The 18,513-nt window shown below is 43.8% G+C and overlaps 1 protein-coding gene across 1 annotated transcript in view; it reads right to left on the reverse strand.

Moving 5' to 3' along the window:
* Positions 1 to 18,513, reverse strand: part of rtf1 (RTF1 homolog, Paf1/RNA polymerase II complex component) — a 61,196-nt gene that overhangs the window by 6,040 nt on the left and 36,643 nt on the right. Inside the window, exons 10-14 of the mRNA XM_060828722.1 lie at positions 17,261 to 17,348; positions 16,824 to 16,931; positions 15,701 to 15,778; positions 11,995 to 12,116; positions 1,012 to 1,069 (exon numbers count right to left, since the gene is read on the reverse strand). Of these exons, the coding sequence (XP_060684705.1) occupies positions 1,012 to 1,069; positions 11,995 to 12,116; positions 15,701 to 15,778; positions 16,824 to 16,931; positions 17,261 to 17,348 (454 nt within the window). The remainder of the gene's footprint in view (positions 1 to 1,011; positions 1,070 to 11,994; positions 12,117 to 15,700; positions 15,779 to 16,823; positions 16,932 to 17,260; positions 17,349 to 18,513) is intronic.

The raw sequence follows: 18,513 nt of genomic DNA on the forward strand, positions 1-18,513 counted from the left end.
CATCCCCAGAAGTGGCAGCAGTGATAAACAGACACCAAGATGAGATCCTAGAGGTCCTCAACTTTGATTCCATGAAATCTCGTAGTATTACATCAAACATGGGCAAAGGGATCTTCTGCAAATCACAATCACTCTCCTTGAGCTGGTGGATCAGGTCTCCTTAACTTTGAACACCACTTGGGTAGCTTTGGGTGGGTGCAGGGTAAGCGCCTGCGCACATAAATGGAATAGAAACAAACTTCAATGTCTGCCACTAACTCCAGCTCAGCAGCACCACTACTAAACAAGCTGACTGAGGCCTGAAGCATATCTGCCAGATTGAAGAGAACCAACCAGAAGGAAACATTGACCAAAAATCTAGGCGTTGACCATTCCTCAGTTCTTAAAGCTGCAGCATTGGTCAAACACAAATTCAATGAAATTACCAGGCATTCCTTTGGAGTTCTGAAGGGTCACTGGATCAGAAACATTAACTCTGCTTTTTCTCCACAGGTCCTGCCAGACCTGCTGAGATTTTCCAGCAATTTCTGCTTTTGTGTATGTACCCATATGTAATAAACCATTCCTACAGTACACAAGAGTGTCTACTAGAACATCTTACCAAACTCCCACTGTCTCAAGCTGTGGTACATCAGAATTACCTGCAAAATATAATTCACGCAGCTTCCCCCTTCCTCTGCTGAAAGTGTTAACAACTGGCAGCGCATCAGTACATGGGGTACTCATTACCCTTCGACATTTCATCTGAGCAGTCATCTTTTATTGGCGAGTCTGATTAATGACCATTTGATAAAGATGGTAGTCTCAGTACATCATGAGAAAGTGACCCGGAAGAAAATCCTGGCTAATATTCTCTCACAAACAAATGACATTGAAGCCAACTTTAACCACAGCAAAATCAGCTACCACAGCACACAGCAGTTGCTGAACCAGACAACTTCTGGTCTTCAATGCAGATTAACCAAATGCTTTTGAATCAGTAGTTAATAGTTACTTAACAACAGCACTTACCAGCAAAGCCTTTTCAGACTCTACAATGTTCCACTCTCTGTTTCTCTGGTTTATGTAACTAGAAAAAGGAACATAACATTTTAATGGAGACACTTGTAAAATAAGCCATCACTTGACTGCTCTGTGGAGAGTGCAATCATTTCCAAGGCCAGTTTTAGGTTCTGTTTGAAACGAAGGGGTTTTGCTACCAGGTGGAAGCTTACCCCCATGCCCATCTGGGTGCAGTGATGGAGATGTGGGCCTTGCACATCAAATACTCTGTAGAATACGCTCAGGAGCCGGTCAATCATGAGAAGGTAAAACGTGCGTTGTGCCTTCTCTAAATCCTCAGACTATTCCTGAGAATGTACAGCCCAAAGTGTAAACAACATTCAAACTGAAGTCTAAGATAGTGTGTGGGCTCATCATTATCTTTTAATTTTTATACCCCATAGCTCAATTAAAATTCCATCAAGTTATTGCTAGCACAGGTTTGAATTGCTTGGAGATTTTGATTCAAAATTCAATATAATTTTGCTCATAACTAAAGGTACCCTGACAAAGCTTGCTCCAGTTCAATTCAATTGTTGAATTGAGGGAAACAAAAAGACCCTCAAGATCTTCAAGTCATTTCTCAGCAGTACCAGGACCTGGGTGACACTATAAGCTAACCACAATGATAATACAGAAAGGAAACACACATAGTAACAAAAGTAGGCATACGTTTTTTAATTCATTCAAGCACACTCAGTAAGTCTATTAGATCACGGTTCACCTGTATGTGAAGTCCATCAGCCTGCCTTGGTTCCATATCCTTGATACTCTTGCCAAAAAGAGATCGATTAGAGCTTCAAAATTTTCAATTGGTCCCCAACCTCAACGGCTTTTTGGGGGAAGTGTTCCAGGTTCCCACTACCCTTTGTGATGAAGAGGAGCTTCCTGACATCACACCTGAATGACCTAGCTCTAATTTTATCATGTCCTCCATCTACTGAACCTTGTTATTGAATCTGCAGACAAAGCTGGTATTTTTTGAGATACTCAGAAAACAATAGTTCCTAAGAAAATTAGGATCAAAACTGAGAACTCAGAAAACTCAGGAGAATTCGATGAGTCCAGTGGTGTAAGATAGGCAGGCTGAAAGAGGGACTACGTTCAGAAACTGGGAATACAGCAACTGTCTACTTGCTTAACTGCTTTGTAACTTCAATGGTATTATGGATTGATCTGCTCCAACAAGCCCAGTTGAGGTTCTACAGATATATACCCTTTTTGGTGAAGACCAGGTCTGTGGAAATCACGTTGGTTGTGACCTGCTGGTAATGTCTAAGAGAGAAGCTGAAATTTTTAAGAAAGGCTGTTTTGCAGGACTTTTTGACTGATTTTGATGACCTCTCCATTGTATAGTGCTGATTCAATTCATAAGATCTGTCTTAGTTGTGTTTGCCATTTAATGTGCAATGTATACTTTATAACGAACCACAAATTGCCTGTTAACTTATGCTTATGATGATTGTGTTCAGCAGGAGGCCACCCGAGATGGTATTTAGCACATTGATTCTTGAATTAGTCAAAAATAATTTTTCATTAAAACAGGAGAATCAAGGTGTTAGCATTTACACATTTTGCTCTTTTTGAAAGTGGCACTGACCTTAAGTGAGTTTATAACCAGCCTCTATCATGGTGAGATTAGAGAAGCGGAATTGTCTTTCACACAGCAGAGAAGATTATGAAAAGATTTGAGAGAAGTGTCGAAAATAATGGAAAGTCTAAGAGAAAGATTTTCAGTGACAGAAACGTGGAAGAGTCTGAATGCCCACACTTAAAATTTGATGGTTACAGGACTTATATTGCCCCTTAATGTGCTATACTCATAAACAAAACCTCATCTATGCATTCTGCTCTGATAATCTGCCCCTTGTAGGTATCATTTTGGCAACTCCACAGGCAACAATAGAAAGTTGACAGGTAGCCCAATAAATGTTATGCTTTGATATTTACCAGGGAGATGGAACAGATAGACATACTGAATATGGAGATAACAAGGAGGTGATCATATTTAGAATTATATAAAGGGATGCAGTGAACAAAATAAACAGAGTAATTTCATACATTTTAAAAAGTAGGAAAGAGACAACTGAGAACATTATTCCTTCTATTTAATAATCTGCTAGAAATGGGCAAACTGCCAGAGGACTGGCAAATAGCCAAGGGATAGATAATGTTCAGATAATTAAGAGCAAAAAAAAAGTGACAATTATAAGTGAGATGAGAGAATAGAAGCATGTCTCCAAGAAGAAATACAATAAATACTACTTAGCATAGAATTCACATGGGAAAATCTTGTTTGACCAACCTTTCTGAATTTTTAGGGAGGGGTCAGAGCAAACTATGGTAATTAACAAAATTTATCCAGGTTCCCAAAGAGCCTTCAACAAGGCATCACCCTACAAGGTGGCGAACATGAAGTCAGGCAGGGTACAAGGTAGCAAAATGGGAGTGCTGTAAAGGATAGTTATTCGGAGTGACAGAGATACGATATGGTATCCCAGAAAAGTTGGTGCAGAGACCACTGCTGTTCATAATTTACATTAACAATCTGAACTCTGGAATCAAAAACACAATTTCAATATCTACAGATGTCAGAAATTCAGGGTGGGTGGGGAGGAGGAGAAATAGCCATCAGATCAAAGGAGCACCTTCATAAACTGCCAGCAAGATATTGTGTTGAGAGATCTAGGTCACTGATGTGACACCTTGCCCCAGAGCCAATTTTCCTGATGCTTATATAAAGGGAGCGCGAGTTACAGATAGGTGAGAAACATTTTGTATTTTAATTTTTCTATGAGTGACAAGAGTTAGATCAGGGTGTGCTGTGTTTATAGCTTCTATTTCAGTTTGGACAGCTTACATGGCTTGCTAACTGACAAAGTATCTGGAAGGGAACACAGAACTCAACTGCAAGTGAAAGAAAATACCAAATAAAACAGGGGTGAGGGCAGTCCTGTTTCACTTTATCGTCAAGAGGGTGCTGGAAAGGCGCAGCAGGTCAAGCAGCAGGAGAATCGACATTTCCGGTATCAGCCCTTCATCAGAAATGAGGCTTGTGGGCTAAGAGGTAAATGGGGTTTGGGGGGGTGGGGGGGGGGGGGGGGGGGGCGGGGGTGGAAATGTAGCTAAGAAAGCGACAGGTAGATGAAGGTGGAACAGCGTGATGGGTCAGAGGAGGGTTGAGCGGATAGATGGGAAAGGTGATGGACAGGTCAGGAGGGTGGTGCCGAGTTGCAGGCTTTGGACTGGGATGATGTTGGTGGGTTTGGGGGGGGCGGCGAGAGAGGGAATGCGGAAACTGTTGAAATCCACATTCAGGGTTCAACGGCAGAATTTGAGGTCTTCTTCCTCCAGGCAGCAGGTGGTAATGGTTTGGCGGAGACGATGGCCCAGGACCTGCATGCCCTGGCGGTGTGGGAGGGGGAGTTGAAGTGTTCAGCCATGGGCGGTGGGGTTGGTGGGTGTGGGTGTCCCACAGATGTTCTCTGAAACAATCCGCAAGGCGATGTCCAGCCTCCCCGATGTAGAGGAGATCACACCGGGTGCAATGGATGCAGAAGATGACATTGGTGGAGGTACAGGTTAATTTCTGCCGGATGTGAAAGGATCCTGTGGGACGGAGGCATGGTGCAGGTTTTGCACTTCCTGCAGTGGCAGGTATAAGGTGCCAGGAGTGGGTGCAGGCTGGTGGGGGATATGGATCTGACGAGGGAGTCGTGGTCTCTCTGGAATGCTGATAGGGGTGGGGAGGGAAATATATCTCTGGTGGCGGGGTCCATTTGGATGTAGCGAAAGTGCCAAAGGATGATGCAATGTATGCAGAGGTTGGTGGGGTGGAAGGTGAGGACCTGGGGGATGGTTCTGTTCTTGTTGCACTGGGAAGGGTGGGGTTCAAGGGCAGTGGTGTGTGAAGTGGAGGGGACATGCTGGAGAGCATCGCCAACTATGTGGGAAGGGAAATTGCGATCGTGGAAGGATGAGGCCACCTGGGATTTTCTAAATGCAGAATTGGTTATCCTGGGAAAAGATGCAACGGAGGCGGTGAAACTGGGAATAATGGATGGCATTTTTACAGGAGGTAGCGTGGGAGGAGGTGTAGTTCAGGTAGCCGAGAATCGGTGGGCTTGTAGAAGATGTCTGTGGTTAGTCGGCTGCCGGAGATAGAGATGGAGGGGTTCAGGAAGGGGAAGGAGATTTCAGAGATGGTTCAGGTGAAGTTGAAGTCAGGATAGAAGATGTTGGTAAAGTTGATGAACTGTTCAACCTCCTCATGGGAGCACAAGTTGGCGCCAATACAGTCATCGATATAGCAGAGGAACAGGTTGGGGTGGAGCCGGTGTAACTGCGGAAGATGGACTGTTCTATGTACCCGACAAAGAGGCAGGCATAGCTGGTCCTATGCAGGTGCCCATGGCTACCCCTTTGGTTTGGAGAAAGTGGGAGGATTGGAAGGAGAAGTTGTTAAGGGCGAGGACCAGTTCAGCCAGGCGGATGAAGGTGTCAGTGGAAGGGTACTGGTTGGCTCGCCGTATGAGGATGAAATGGAGGGCTTGGAGGCAGATCGATGTGTACAGGGACTGGTTGTCCATTGTGAAGATGAAGCATTTGGACTGGGAAACAAAAATCTTGGAGGTGAAGGGCATGGATAGTGTCCCGAATGTAGGTGGAGAGACAGGACAGTTGTCAAGGTAGGCACAGATAAGCTCAGGCACAGACTGAGACAATGGGTCGACCAGGGAAGTCAGGTTTGTGAATCTTTGGTAGGAGGTAGAATTGGGTGGTGCGGGGTTCACGGACAATGATGTTGAAGATTGTGGTTTGGTACTCTGGCACACTGACCTCTAACACCACTGAAGCCAGGCACCAACTCACAAACCTCCTACTGCATCCTCGACCACGACCTCATATCCCATCACGAAACCATCTCCCGGACTATCCACAACCTCATCACCTCTGGGGATCTCCCATCCACAGCCTCTAACCTCACTGTCCGTGAATCCCAACCCTACCCCCCCCTCCCATTTATCTCTCAGCCCCCCAGCCCACAAGCCTCATTCCTGATGAAGGTCTTATGCCTGGAACATCGATCCTCCCGCTCCTTGGATGCTGCCTGACCTGCTGCAATTTTCCAGCACCACACAACTGATCTCCAGCGTCTGCAGTCCTCACTTTATTCTTTACTTTGACTGTATAGTACTGTGCATATAATCTCAATACAGTTCAGAAGATAAGGCAGCGCATACAATACACAGTGATCTTCAGCCAGAAGAGCCAGTTACTGTTTGTTATCTATATCAACGATTTGGATTAACATATACAATGCATGAATACTAAGTTTGCTGATGACACTACAATAAAAGACATCTTGGACATGGAAGGTTATCAGAAATTGCAGCAGGTCCTTCATCAGCTGGGGAAGTGGGCTGGGAAATGGCAAATGGAGTTTAATATAGATAAGTGAGAGGTCTTTCATTTTGGAAAGTCACATCAAGGGAGGAGATTCATGGTGAATAGTAGGGCCTCAAGTTGGTGGAACAGAGGGACCTTGGAGTTCGGGTTCATTGGAGTCACAGGTAGATAGGGTAGTGAAGGATGCTTTGGTACACTGGCCTTCAGTCAGGGCATTGAGTATAGACATTGGGAATTTATGTTGCAGTTATACAGGACATTGGTGACCTTGCGCTTGGGAGTATTATCTTCAGTTTTGGTCACCTTGCTATAGGAAGGATGTTATTAAACTGGAAAGAGTGCAGACAAAATTTACAAGAATGTTGCCTGGACTCAATGGTCTGAGTTAGAGAGAAAGGTTGGACAAGCTAGGACAGTTTTCTTTAGAGCATAGGAGACTGAGGGAGAGACCCTTATAGAGGTTTATAAAATATCATGAGGCATGGATAGTCTTTTTATTAGGATTGGGGAATTCAGTACTAGAGGGTATCAGTTTAAGTTAGGGGGAAAAGAATAAAAAGGGAACCTGCGGGGGAATTTTTGTTTACACAGAGGGTAGTACACATATGGAATGAGCCGCTAAAAGAAGTGTTTGAGGCAGGTACATTATAATAACACATAAAAGGTATCTGGACAAATAATGGATAGGCAAGGTTTAGAAGGATATGGGCCAAGTGCAGGGAAATAGGGTGAGTGTTGATGGACATTATAGTCAGTTTGGACTAAAGGGCCTGTCTCCGTGACTCTGATTCTAAGTGTGGAACGAATGATCCATCTCAGTTGTCCTCCTCCAGTTGTCACAGATGCCAGATTTCTGCCAATTCAATTCACTCCATGTGATACCAAAACACAGTTGGAGGCACTGAACATTGCAAAGGCTATGGGGCCTGACACCATTCCAGCAATAAAGACATATGCTCCAGAAATTGCTGTTCTCCTATCCAAGCTCTTCCAATACAGTTACATCACTGACATCTACCTCAGACATTGCCTAGATATGCCTCCTACGCAAAAAGCAGAAAAATCCAACCCAGCCAATTACCACCCATCAATCTATTCTAATCCGTGAAGTGATGGAAGATGTGATCAAGTAGTAACCTGCTCAGTGACGCCCAGTTTGGGTTCCACCAGGGCCATTCAGCTCCTGACCTCATTACAGGATTGTTACAAACAGAAACAAAAGACTAAATTCAAGGGGTGTGGGGAGTGTGACAGCCCTTGACAGCAAGGCACATTCAACTGAATGTGGCATCAAAGAGCTCGAGTAAAACTGGAATGAATGGATATCAGGGGGCAAATTCTCCACTAGTTGCAGTCAAACCTGTCACATCGGAAGATAGTTTAGTTGTTGAAAGTCAGTCACTTCAAATCCAGGACAACTCTGCAAGAGTTCCTCAGGGTAGTGTCCTAGGCCCAACCATCTTCAGCTGTTTCATTTGAGACTTTCCTCCATCATAAGGTCAGAAGTAGGAACGTTTGTCAATAATCGCACAATGTTCAGCACCATTTGCAACTCCTACTGTAGTGAGTAACTCATTTAATTCCCTAAAGCCTACCCACTGTCTCCAAGGCACAATTCAAGAGTGTGATGGAATACTCCCACTTGTCTGGATGGGTGCAGCTTCAACACTCCAGAAGTTTGACACCATCCAAGACCGAGCAGCCCACTTGACTGACACCACAAGCATCCACTCCTTCCACCACCAGTAGCAGTATGTCCTATCTACAACATGCACTGCAGAAATTCAAAGATCCTTAGACAACACCTTCTAAATCCTGACCATTTCCAACTAGTGAAAGTGCAATGGATAGAGTAATTGCACCACCTGTAAGCTCCCTTCCAAGCCATACATCATCCTGACTCTGAAATATATTACTGTTCCTTCGTTGTCACTGGATCAAAGTTCTGGAACTTTGTGGGCATTGTGAATCTACCTGCAGGAATTCAAAGAGGTAGCTCACCAGCACCTTCTCACGGGCAACTACAGAGGGCAATAAACGCTGACCAGCCAGCAATGCCCACGTTCCACGACTGAATAAAACAAAACTCATACTCCATTCACGACAATGGAACTTTGGTAGACTCCAAATTTTCTACAATATCATGCAGAGTCTTGCCTTGGTGTCAGTGTTGAATGCTTTCATAAGATCTACAAAAGCAAGGTAAAGCAGTTTATCCTATTCTGTGCACCTACCTTATAGCTAGCCTACCTCTAACAGCACAGAACTCTCATTGTCCTTCAGAAGACATTCAATCTGCAAGGTTAAGGAATCTTTTTAAACCGGTTCTTAGCAAAGTCCACAAGGTAACCAATATAAGACAATCAAGAAATCCCACAGCGAATTAAAACAATTTTTTTTTAATATGGTGAGAATTTGCAACTCACGATCACAGGTAAAGTGAATCATACAAATGCATTCAAGTCTAAATGAAACAAACATACCAGACAAAAGCAGATGGCTATGGTGGTAGATTTGGCTGAGAAACCTTGGGGCAGAGGTTCCACTGGAACACCAACACCAGCATGGATTGGTTAGGTCAAATAACCTGTTGCCATGATGCACACACTATGCAATCCTGTGAATCTGCTATGAACACCTGTTACAATTTTAACTCCGAAGCTGCTGTTCCCAGACATGCGTGTACATTCTTCCTTACCAACCATCTCACAAACCCTCCTGTCCACATATCTCCCATATCATGGCATTTCACACAAGACACAAGATCAGGTGCAATCTATAGTGAAAAGGGGATAAAGGATCAAGTCAGATGGCTAGAAATAATTCTATCAAAGCACACCGATGCACTTCAATTCCCATTTTAAAATCTATACCTTATATACCTTGTAGATTACTTGGACAAAATGACAATTTAAAAAAGCTAGAAACATAGAAGCTTTTCTCCAAAACATGCACAGGAGTTAGGGGATTAAAAAAAAAACTGGGGGATGAGAGGATATTTAATTCAAGCAAATTACATAATTTGCTGTAGGGGTGTTAGAACTAGATTCAATAATAACTTTCAGAAGTGAATACTTGAAACAAAACAAGTTGCTGCATTACCGGGCAAGACAGTGAAGCTAAGCTCTTTCAAAGCTCCAACACAAACATGATGGACCAAACAGCCAGCTGCATCAGAATTTTACATAAGACTAAAACAATTGCACGACTACTCAATGTGAGAGTATAATCAAAGTGACAACTTTAAATAAGTAATCCCAATAGAAATGGGCACAGAAATTTATGATATGGAGAACTGGATACAACTGAAAATGTGTTGCTGGTTAAAGCACAGCAGGTTAGGCAGCATCCAAGGAACAGGAAATTCGACGTTTCGGGCATAAGCCCTTCATCAGGAATGAGGAGAGTGTGCCAGGCAGGCTAAGATAAAAGGTAGGGAGGAGGGACTTGGGGGAGGGGCGATGGAGACGTGATAGGTGGAAGGAGGTCAAGGTGAGGGTGATAGGCCGGAGTGGGGTGGGGGCGGAGAGGTCAGGAAGAAGATTGCAGGTTAGGAGGGCGGTGCTGAGTTGAGGGAACCGACTGAGACAAGGTGGGGGGAGGGGAAGTGAAGACTCAGATTTCTCCAGTTTCCTCATTTCCCCTGATCTCCAGCATCTGCAGACCTCATTTTTTACCCGAAGAACTGGATACAATACCAGTCATATAAAAGACTGAATTCTTAACACTAACACATTCTCTCCTTTCATCCTAAATATATTGTCCTGATGTTATGGTGCCAGTCTTGGTCACAGAACAGTATATTAGACAGCTGATGGGTTAAATAAATCTGAGCACGGGCATTACTGTCACCAATTCCACAGATCTCCCCAGCAAAATCAGCCAGTGACCAGCATGGAAAGAAGTCATAGATTTATATTAAAATTTAGCATGGAGATCCACTAACTCAACAAAGGCAAAGAGATACAACCTAAGCCTTTATTGTTGTAGAAGTTTCAGCTGCTCAGTGAGTATTTGGAAACCCAAGACAACTTTGTTCTAAGTGATTTTCTCCCAGTGCAGCCAACACTTTCTGCTGAGTTCAAAGGGCTGTGGTTCAGGTCTTGTGCCAAAACCTTGATCAGGTGAGGGGAGCCTATTTGCAGATGACATCAAAGCAGCTAGGTAAATTGAAATCCATGATAATCAGGGGGAACATACTCCACTGGCTGGAGTCATGTCCAGCTTCTTTGTGCTAATAATCTCAACTCAAGGACATCACTTGGAGCAGTGTCCTTGGCACAACCTTGGCTGCTTCATCAGTGATCATCCCTTTATCATTGGGTTAGTTGGGGAGATTATTTTAAGATGACTGCAATGTTCAGTATCATTCACAATTCATCAACTACTGAAGCAGACTGCGCCTGCATAAACTTCACCTTTACAATGTTCAGGCTTGGGTTGTCAAGCAACAAGTAACACTATCACAAGTGCTTGACAATGACCATCCCCAACAGATTCAAACCACCATTGCTGAATACCTCTTTGTTGACATCCTGGGGTTACCACTGATCAGAAACTGAACTCTACAAGCTACACGAATACTATGGATGCAACAGCTGGTGAGATTGAATTCTGTGGCAAGTGTCTCACCTCCTTACTCTCAAAGTGTCTGCAATACCCTTCAAAGCACAAGTCAGGAATGTGATAGAATATTACCTTTTGGCCTGCTTCACCAGCACTCCGGGTGAGAGGGGAAAGACATAAAAGAGACCTAAGGGCAACCAGGATCACAACATTATTTGAAAAGGAGAAGTCTCTTCTGGTTGCCCTTTTCACGCAGAGGATGGTACAGGCTTGGAATGAGATGCCACAGGAAGTGGTGGAGACTGGCACAATTGCAACATTTAAGAGGCATTTGGATGGGTATATGAATAGGAAGGGATTGGAGGGATATGGAGGTGCTGGCAGGTGGGACAGGATTGGGTTGGGATATCTGGTCGGCATGGACGGGTTGGACCGAAGGGTCTATTCCCATGCTGTACATTTCTGACTCTATGACTTAAGGCTCAACACTATCCAAGACAAAACAACTGAGAACTTCACTGCTGCTAGTTAAAATCTTAGAATTCTTCACGACAAGGACTGCACTGGTTCAAGGCAGCAGCTCAGCACCACCACAAACCCAAGGAGAATTAGGGATGGGCAATCATCTCTGGATCTTGCCAAATCTCCAGAACAAACTGGAAAAAAGCAAACTCAGCTGACACACCAGAGCAGTGAGTGAGTGCTGCACTGTTAAGAGGTGCTATCATTGATGAAGCATTAAAACTACAGCCCTATTTTTACTTAGAGGTGAACGCAAAGGATCACAACATTATTTGAAAAGGAGAAGTCTCTTCTGTTTGCCCTGACTAACAAACATTCCTTATTCAGCATTACTGAAACATTACCTGGTCATTTATTTAATGTGTTTGAGACAGCTTGCTGTATCATACTAGCAGCCACATTTCCTACATAATAGCCATGCACATCTGGGACATTCTGAAGTTATGAAAGGCACACCTGATGGCAGAGATGTTTTTGGTGCGAAGTCTGTCAAGGGCCTCTGCCCGTTCTTCTAGTTCGTTCAGCTGATCCTGGATTTGTCGTGCTTTATCTGGTTCACCCGCTTCTTCTGCCATTGCCTGAAGTGAAAAGGAGGGAATAAGGTATTACTACAGTGAGGATATTGGGTACCAGTACACTATAACAACCCAAGCTAAAGGCAGGCCCGGCACAAGAGCTGTATTTTAAAATTGACAGGAAAGTAGCACACAGCTTTCCAACCAAACACCCTAGGCAGGACTGCACAAAACAACATCAGGTGGGTAAACCAAAGGTCTTGGGGGTCACAGTGAGAGGTAGGCTGTACCCTCACCTCTCCAAAGGCCATGCTCACTTCAGGAGTCTGGCTTCAGCTTCCCTTGAGCTAGGCTCCAAAATGAACATCTATTTTTTTAACAAAAACATTGCACAGATGTGTAGATGTGCAAGCTGCTCACGAGGCATACTCTGTGCAAAACATTTAAACTAACATCTGCAGTGAAAGGAATGGAAACATTAGTTTTTAAGAACTGATCATTCTTTGCAATTTGACAACCTTTCCAGGGATTGAATGAACTTGAACGAACCCCAAAATCTACAAATTGGGAACTTTCTTGCAATACAACTGACCTGACTGCAGTGCGTTTTTGGATTTTGTTGACATTCCTTGCAGATAAAGCTGGTTTATTAAGCTCATTGGAATTTAAGAATTCCATTCGACAAACTGAACTGGTCATAAGGAGATGAGTCTCAGACAGTTGTTTTCCAACAAAAACGGTATAACACAAATATATTTTGGACTGGAACAGCCCATTTCCTTGGCCAGTTTCCCAGACAGCTCATCGTCTATGGTTTGACCTGATTTACTAGGTTTGTATTCGGCCCTTCAGCTTGAGTCACTGATAGCCAAGACGTATCAACACTGATAACTTTGAAAAAAAATTTTTTTTCCAAAAAATCAGAATAGAAGTTTAAAGATAACAACAATAGAGGTTAAGACTATCTTTTATTTTCTTTGCATTACTTTCCAACTGGCCCCCATCTCCAGTGTCCACCCCCAGTAAATTAATCAGGAGGTTATACACAAGTATCTAACACAGGGAGTTGGTACCTGCAAGCACTGGGCAGATGTAAGTAACTGCAGAACATCTGTGACAAAGGTTTGGACTCCTTAGTAATGAGGAGCCACAATCTTGGGCAGAGATAAAACATGGAGAGGCAATGGTTTCGGATTTAGATTTAGTGCTTGGTGGTTTCCTGTACATAAGTATATGCAGCTTACCCAGAACCAGCGCAACAGTACTAACGGGATGTGGCAACACAAAAAAGCAGGCCATAAAAAAGGAAAGAGAAACTCTCACAAGCCACCTGACATGCAGCGAATCTTGATAGAGACCTCCGCTTACCAACACAACTTTTACATGGGAGTACTGAAACTACTCTGTTCACCCCTCATTAAGTACAGTTCGGCCTCCAGCTAAATCAGTTTGTCATTCAAAACGTGAAGGGGTAGAGAAGGGAGGGAGGAAGAGGCCATCGTTTCATGAGTTTTAAATAGTGTTCATTTGTTACAGACTCTGCCAATACAGAAACTTCACAGACTTAATGCAAAATGACAACTTCCATTTTCAAAATGTCCTGCACAGATAGAAGTTTCAGGGGAGTGGGGACAAAAGCCAAAGGGTCAAGAGCATGGTGCTGGAAAAGCACAGCAGATTAGACAGCATCCGAGGAGCAGGAGAATCGACGTTTCGGGCATGAACCCTTCATCAGGAATGAGGCTTGTGGGCCGGGGGGGACTGAAAGATAAATAAGTGGTTGTGGGGGAGCAAGGTAGCTGAGAATACAATAGGTAGGTGAAGGTGCGAGAGAATGCGATAGGTCGGAAAGGTGGGTTGAGCAGGTAGATGAGAAAGGTGATGGACAGGTGAGGAGGGTGGTGCAGAGTTGGAGGCTTGGGACTGGGATAATGTAGGGGGGAGGGGGGGAATGAGGAAACTGGTGAAATCCACATTGATCCCATGTAGTTGCAGGGTCCCAAAGCAGAAGATGAGACATCCTTCTTCCAGACGTCGGGTGGGAAGGGTTTGCCGATAGAGGTGACCCAGGACCTGCATTTCCTTGGCGGAGTGGAAGAGGGAGTTGAAGTGTTAAGCCATGGAGCGGTAGGGTTGGTTGGGGCAGCTGTCCTAGAGGCGTTCTCTGAAACGATCCGCAAGTTGGCATCTGGAGAGACCATTCCCTCCGTGAGTCCTTCATCAGATCCACCCCCACACCTGGCACAGGAAGCGCAAAACCTGCACCCACACCACTCCCATCACCTCGCCCAAGGATCCTTCCACAGCCGACAGAAATTACTTGTACCTCCATCAATGTCATCTACTGTATCCGTTTCACCTGATGTGGTCTCCTCTACATCAGGGAAACAGGAGGCCAACTTGTGAATCATTTCAGAGAACATTTCTGGGACATCCGCCAACCCCACTGCCCCATGGCTGAACACTTCAACTCCCCCGCCCACTCTGCCAAGGACACACAGGTCCTGGGCCGCCTCTATCAACAAACCCTTATCACCTGACGCCTGGAGAAAGATTGCCTCATATTTCGTCTTGGGACAATGCAACCACAACGGATCAATGTGGATTTCACCAGTTTCCTCATTTTCCCTCCCCCCCACATTATTCCAGTCCCAACCCTAGAACTCGGCACCGCCCTCCTGGCCTGCCATCACCTTTTTCATCTATCCATTCCACCATCCTCTTTGACCTATCACGTTCTCCTCCACCTTCATCTACCTATCGCATTCATCTAACTTTCCCCCAACTCCACTCTCATTTATCTCTCATCCCCCTGGCTCACAAGCCTCATTCCTGAAAGCTTATGCCCGAAACTCAATTCTCCTGCTCCTCAGATGCTGCCTGACCGGCTGTGTTTTTCCAGCACCACACTCACGACTGATCTCCAGCAATCTGCAGTCCTCGGCTTCTCTTCTGAAAGCCAAGGGGCAAGAAATCAAGACAGGACTGGAATATCAGGTTAGAAAGAATGGCTATGACAAAATGAGAAAGAAATGGAAATTATACAGGTTTTAGGAGGGAGTTCGAGAGAAGAAAAGTAAGGACACAATCAAGACAGCAAAATAGGAAGTGGTGTGAGATTAGATGGTGTAAAAACGGATAGGGGTTAGCTGTACCGATTAAAAGGTTTTAAATGTAATGCACTGTAATATAGGTACGGATAGTGAGTACACGTTAAAAAGTAGGAATTTATAACGAAAATCTAAAAATAGAAAGGTTACTGTATTACTTCAAAATTAAGACTAAATGATTTGTGTACCCACTGCAATTAGCACAGCACCTAGCCTCAATATACCTGATAACAATACTTGGCTTGGAAGGCCTGTATCCCTTTTTCACTCCTTAAACACTAACCTGCACTGAGTTTTCCACCTCCATACAAAAGATTTTTAATTTTTTTAAAAAAACAATTTATACCCTTATGCTGATCTTGTTAGCTTTATTCTCCTCTCAGGCTAAGCAAACCTCTCCAGCTGAAACACCAATCTGGATTTTGGCTTATGCCCCCCTGAAACATTTACCCCTGCTTACCTCTACTTTTTCCCTCCCCTTGGCCAATGTACAAAAAACAAGTGTATGCAAATCTTCATTTGGATATCGTCACTCACTTTTTCTTTCATTAGCTGCGTCTTTTTCATAGCGTAATTGGAAGGAGCTTTCCTGAATCGGTCCTTTTCTTTCACAATCTGCAAGGACAAGACAAAGTGGCTCAACAAGGGCAACAACATGAACATGATTCCAGTGATCAGTTTGAAGAGAAGGCTTCTGTATACTTACAGAGCAGTGTATCAGCTGAAGCTTCAAGCGATTCTGTACAATATTACCCAAACCTCCAAAGTAATATCAGAGAACACCAAACTCCTGAAAACAATTATCTGCATTGCTGTGACACTTCCATTTGCAAATTCACTAGCCATACTGGTACTGAGGAAGAGACTCCTGAAAACCTCTGGTGTTCAAAACCTAATTTAAACTTGATGTTTACCATAGATGTGGTTCAAGTGCAATAAACTCATTTTAATCTGGACTTCCATTCATAACAGTCAAGTAATATATTGCTGCATTGGCCATTTGATATAAAGTAGCCCATTTACCGTAATGAGGAGACAGGAAGAAAAAAATGCAGAATTTTAATGAAGTGCAAAACTATTGAGCCCACAACCCGCGCCCTCTCCAAAAACCCTGTTAAATACTAATCAGTCACCTTTTGAATCAGAGTTGAATTAGTCACAGCATGATAGACATGACACTGTAAGCTGGTTATATGGACCAAGTTGATCTGAATCACTCTGACCCACAGCATGAAAATGTCCCAATTCTGGCATTGTATTTTCTAATGTACAAGCTCCAGAATGGTTCGTGTGTGATGTGGAACAAGGTCAGACACTAGGCTGACAGTGTGCTCTGCTGGAAGTCTGAAGTGACCCAAGAATTAGTAAGCGCCTTTCCCCTACCTGGATAGGGATAAAGTTTGAACTTCACCTGAATAAAATATGTTAAACCACAAAACAAACTAAGCAGGGGTTTCTGTGGCACAGTGGCAGTATCCCTACCTCTGGACCAGGAAGTCTAGGTTCAACTCACACCTCCTCCAAAAGGTGTATAATAGAATCTCTAAAGAGGTTGATCAGACAGAGAAAAAAAAATCAAGAAATTAAGCGATATTGAAGAGAGGGAAAAAGACATGTTGGCAACTTTGTCCAACCGGTTGGCTTTTGATCCAGCACATACCTCTTCAATGTCACGGTCATTGAATTTATACTCCAGTGCCTGTTTGATCTGCTGTTCCTTCTTGTTAACTTCATCCATGGTTGGTAACTGCATTCCTCCCATCATTATCTGTAATAACAGGAATCAAGTTAAGGAAGCTCAATGACAGTCTGGTCCTGCTGCCTACCTGAGACACTGAACCACAAATCGCAATTCCTCCTCACTGTTCCAAGCCATAAGCAGGGCTGCAAACCATGCACCACTATTATCTTGGGAGCTTCCCAAAGCTTTGACAGCAGGGACCCCTATCTGATTGTATTCAACATGGAAATCCGTCAAGTAGCAGAGGAATTGGTCAGATGAAGACATCAGCTTTGCAGTTTACTAGCTGCCACAGTGCCTCAAGATTAGACACATAAAACTGAAGTGAACAAACCCCACCCCACCACAGAACTCACCGTTTCCCTCCATTTCATAAACTCCGTTTCTGTGAACTCTTGGTTTGACACAAACTCAAGACGAAACACCCGCTCATCTGACCCATGTCTAGAGGGGGGAAAAAAATCACTTCTGTAATTAGAGGGAAAACTGGACGGAAAATAAGACTTGCTGCTGCTTGCAATTGATCTGGGAAGTACTGAAACCGACATTACTGACAAGACACGCCACTTATCAAATGGCTGGGAAAGCCCAGATGTTAATTTAACCAGCTCCACGGATCTCAATACCTGCTTTTTTAAGCCTTTTACTAAGATTGTGAGCATTGTATAGGTCAAAATAGAATGTCAATATTTTTGCACCGGATTGGCCTGAGATTCCCATTCTATCCCTTAAAGATTGCTACACCCAGATGATAATTGAAGGGTCAATTCAATTTTCCACCAGATATGTATTACCCAAAGAAGTTCAATCTGACAAAGGTTGCTCAAGAACATCTTATAATTTCTCAACAGATGACTAAAAACAAGGAAACTGAAGAGCACGTTTTCAATATAAAAAAAAGTGCTCTTTGTGTTCCTATGCTATGCAAGCCATTGGCGGCAAAATTTAGTTAAAAAGAAACTTAATGAGATAACCTATTTATCAGCACACCAGATGGAAGACCAGTGGTTAACAAAGCAATTCTGGTCTCCTTCCTACTGGAAGGATGCTGCGAAACCTGAAAGGGTTCAGAAAAGATTTACAAGGACCTTGCCAGAGATGGAGGATTTGAGCTACAGTGAGGGGTTGAATAGTCTGGGGCTGTTTTCTCTGGAGCGTCGGAAGCTGAGGGGTGACCTTATAGAGTTTTATTAAATCATGAGGGGCATGGATAGGATAAATAGACAAAATCTTTTCCCTGGGGTGGGGGGAGTCCAGAACTAGAGGGCATAGGTTTAGGGTGAGAGGGGAAAGATATAAAAGGGACCTAAGGGCCAACGTTTTCCACACAGATGGTGGTACGTGTATGGAATGAGCTGCCAGAAGAAAAGTGGCAGATGCTGGTACAATTGCAACATTTAAGAGGCATTTGGATGGATATATGAAAAGGAAAGGTTTGGAAGGATATGGGCTGGGTGCTGGCAAGTGGGACTAGATTAGGTTGGGATTTCTGGTCGGCATGGACAGGTTGGACCAAAGGATCTGTTTCTGTGCTGTATATATCTATGACTCTATATGGAATAGAGGGAGAAGCAGCGATTTGGATACAGAAGTAGCTCAAAGGTAGGAA

This window comes from Hemiscyllium ocellatum, chromosome 8, assembly GCF_020745735.1.
Source record: "Hemiscyllium ocellatum isolate sHemOce1 chromosome 8, sHemOce1.pat.X.cur, whole genome shotgun sequence".
Lineage (NCBI taxonomy): Eukaryota > Metazoa > Chordata > Chondrichthyes > Orectolobiformes > Hemiscylliidae > Hemiscyllium > Hemiscyllium ocellatum.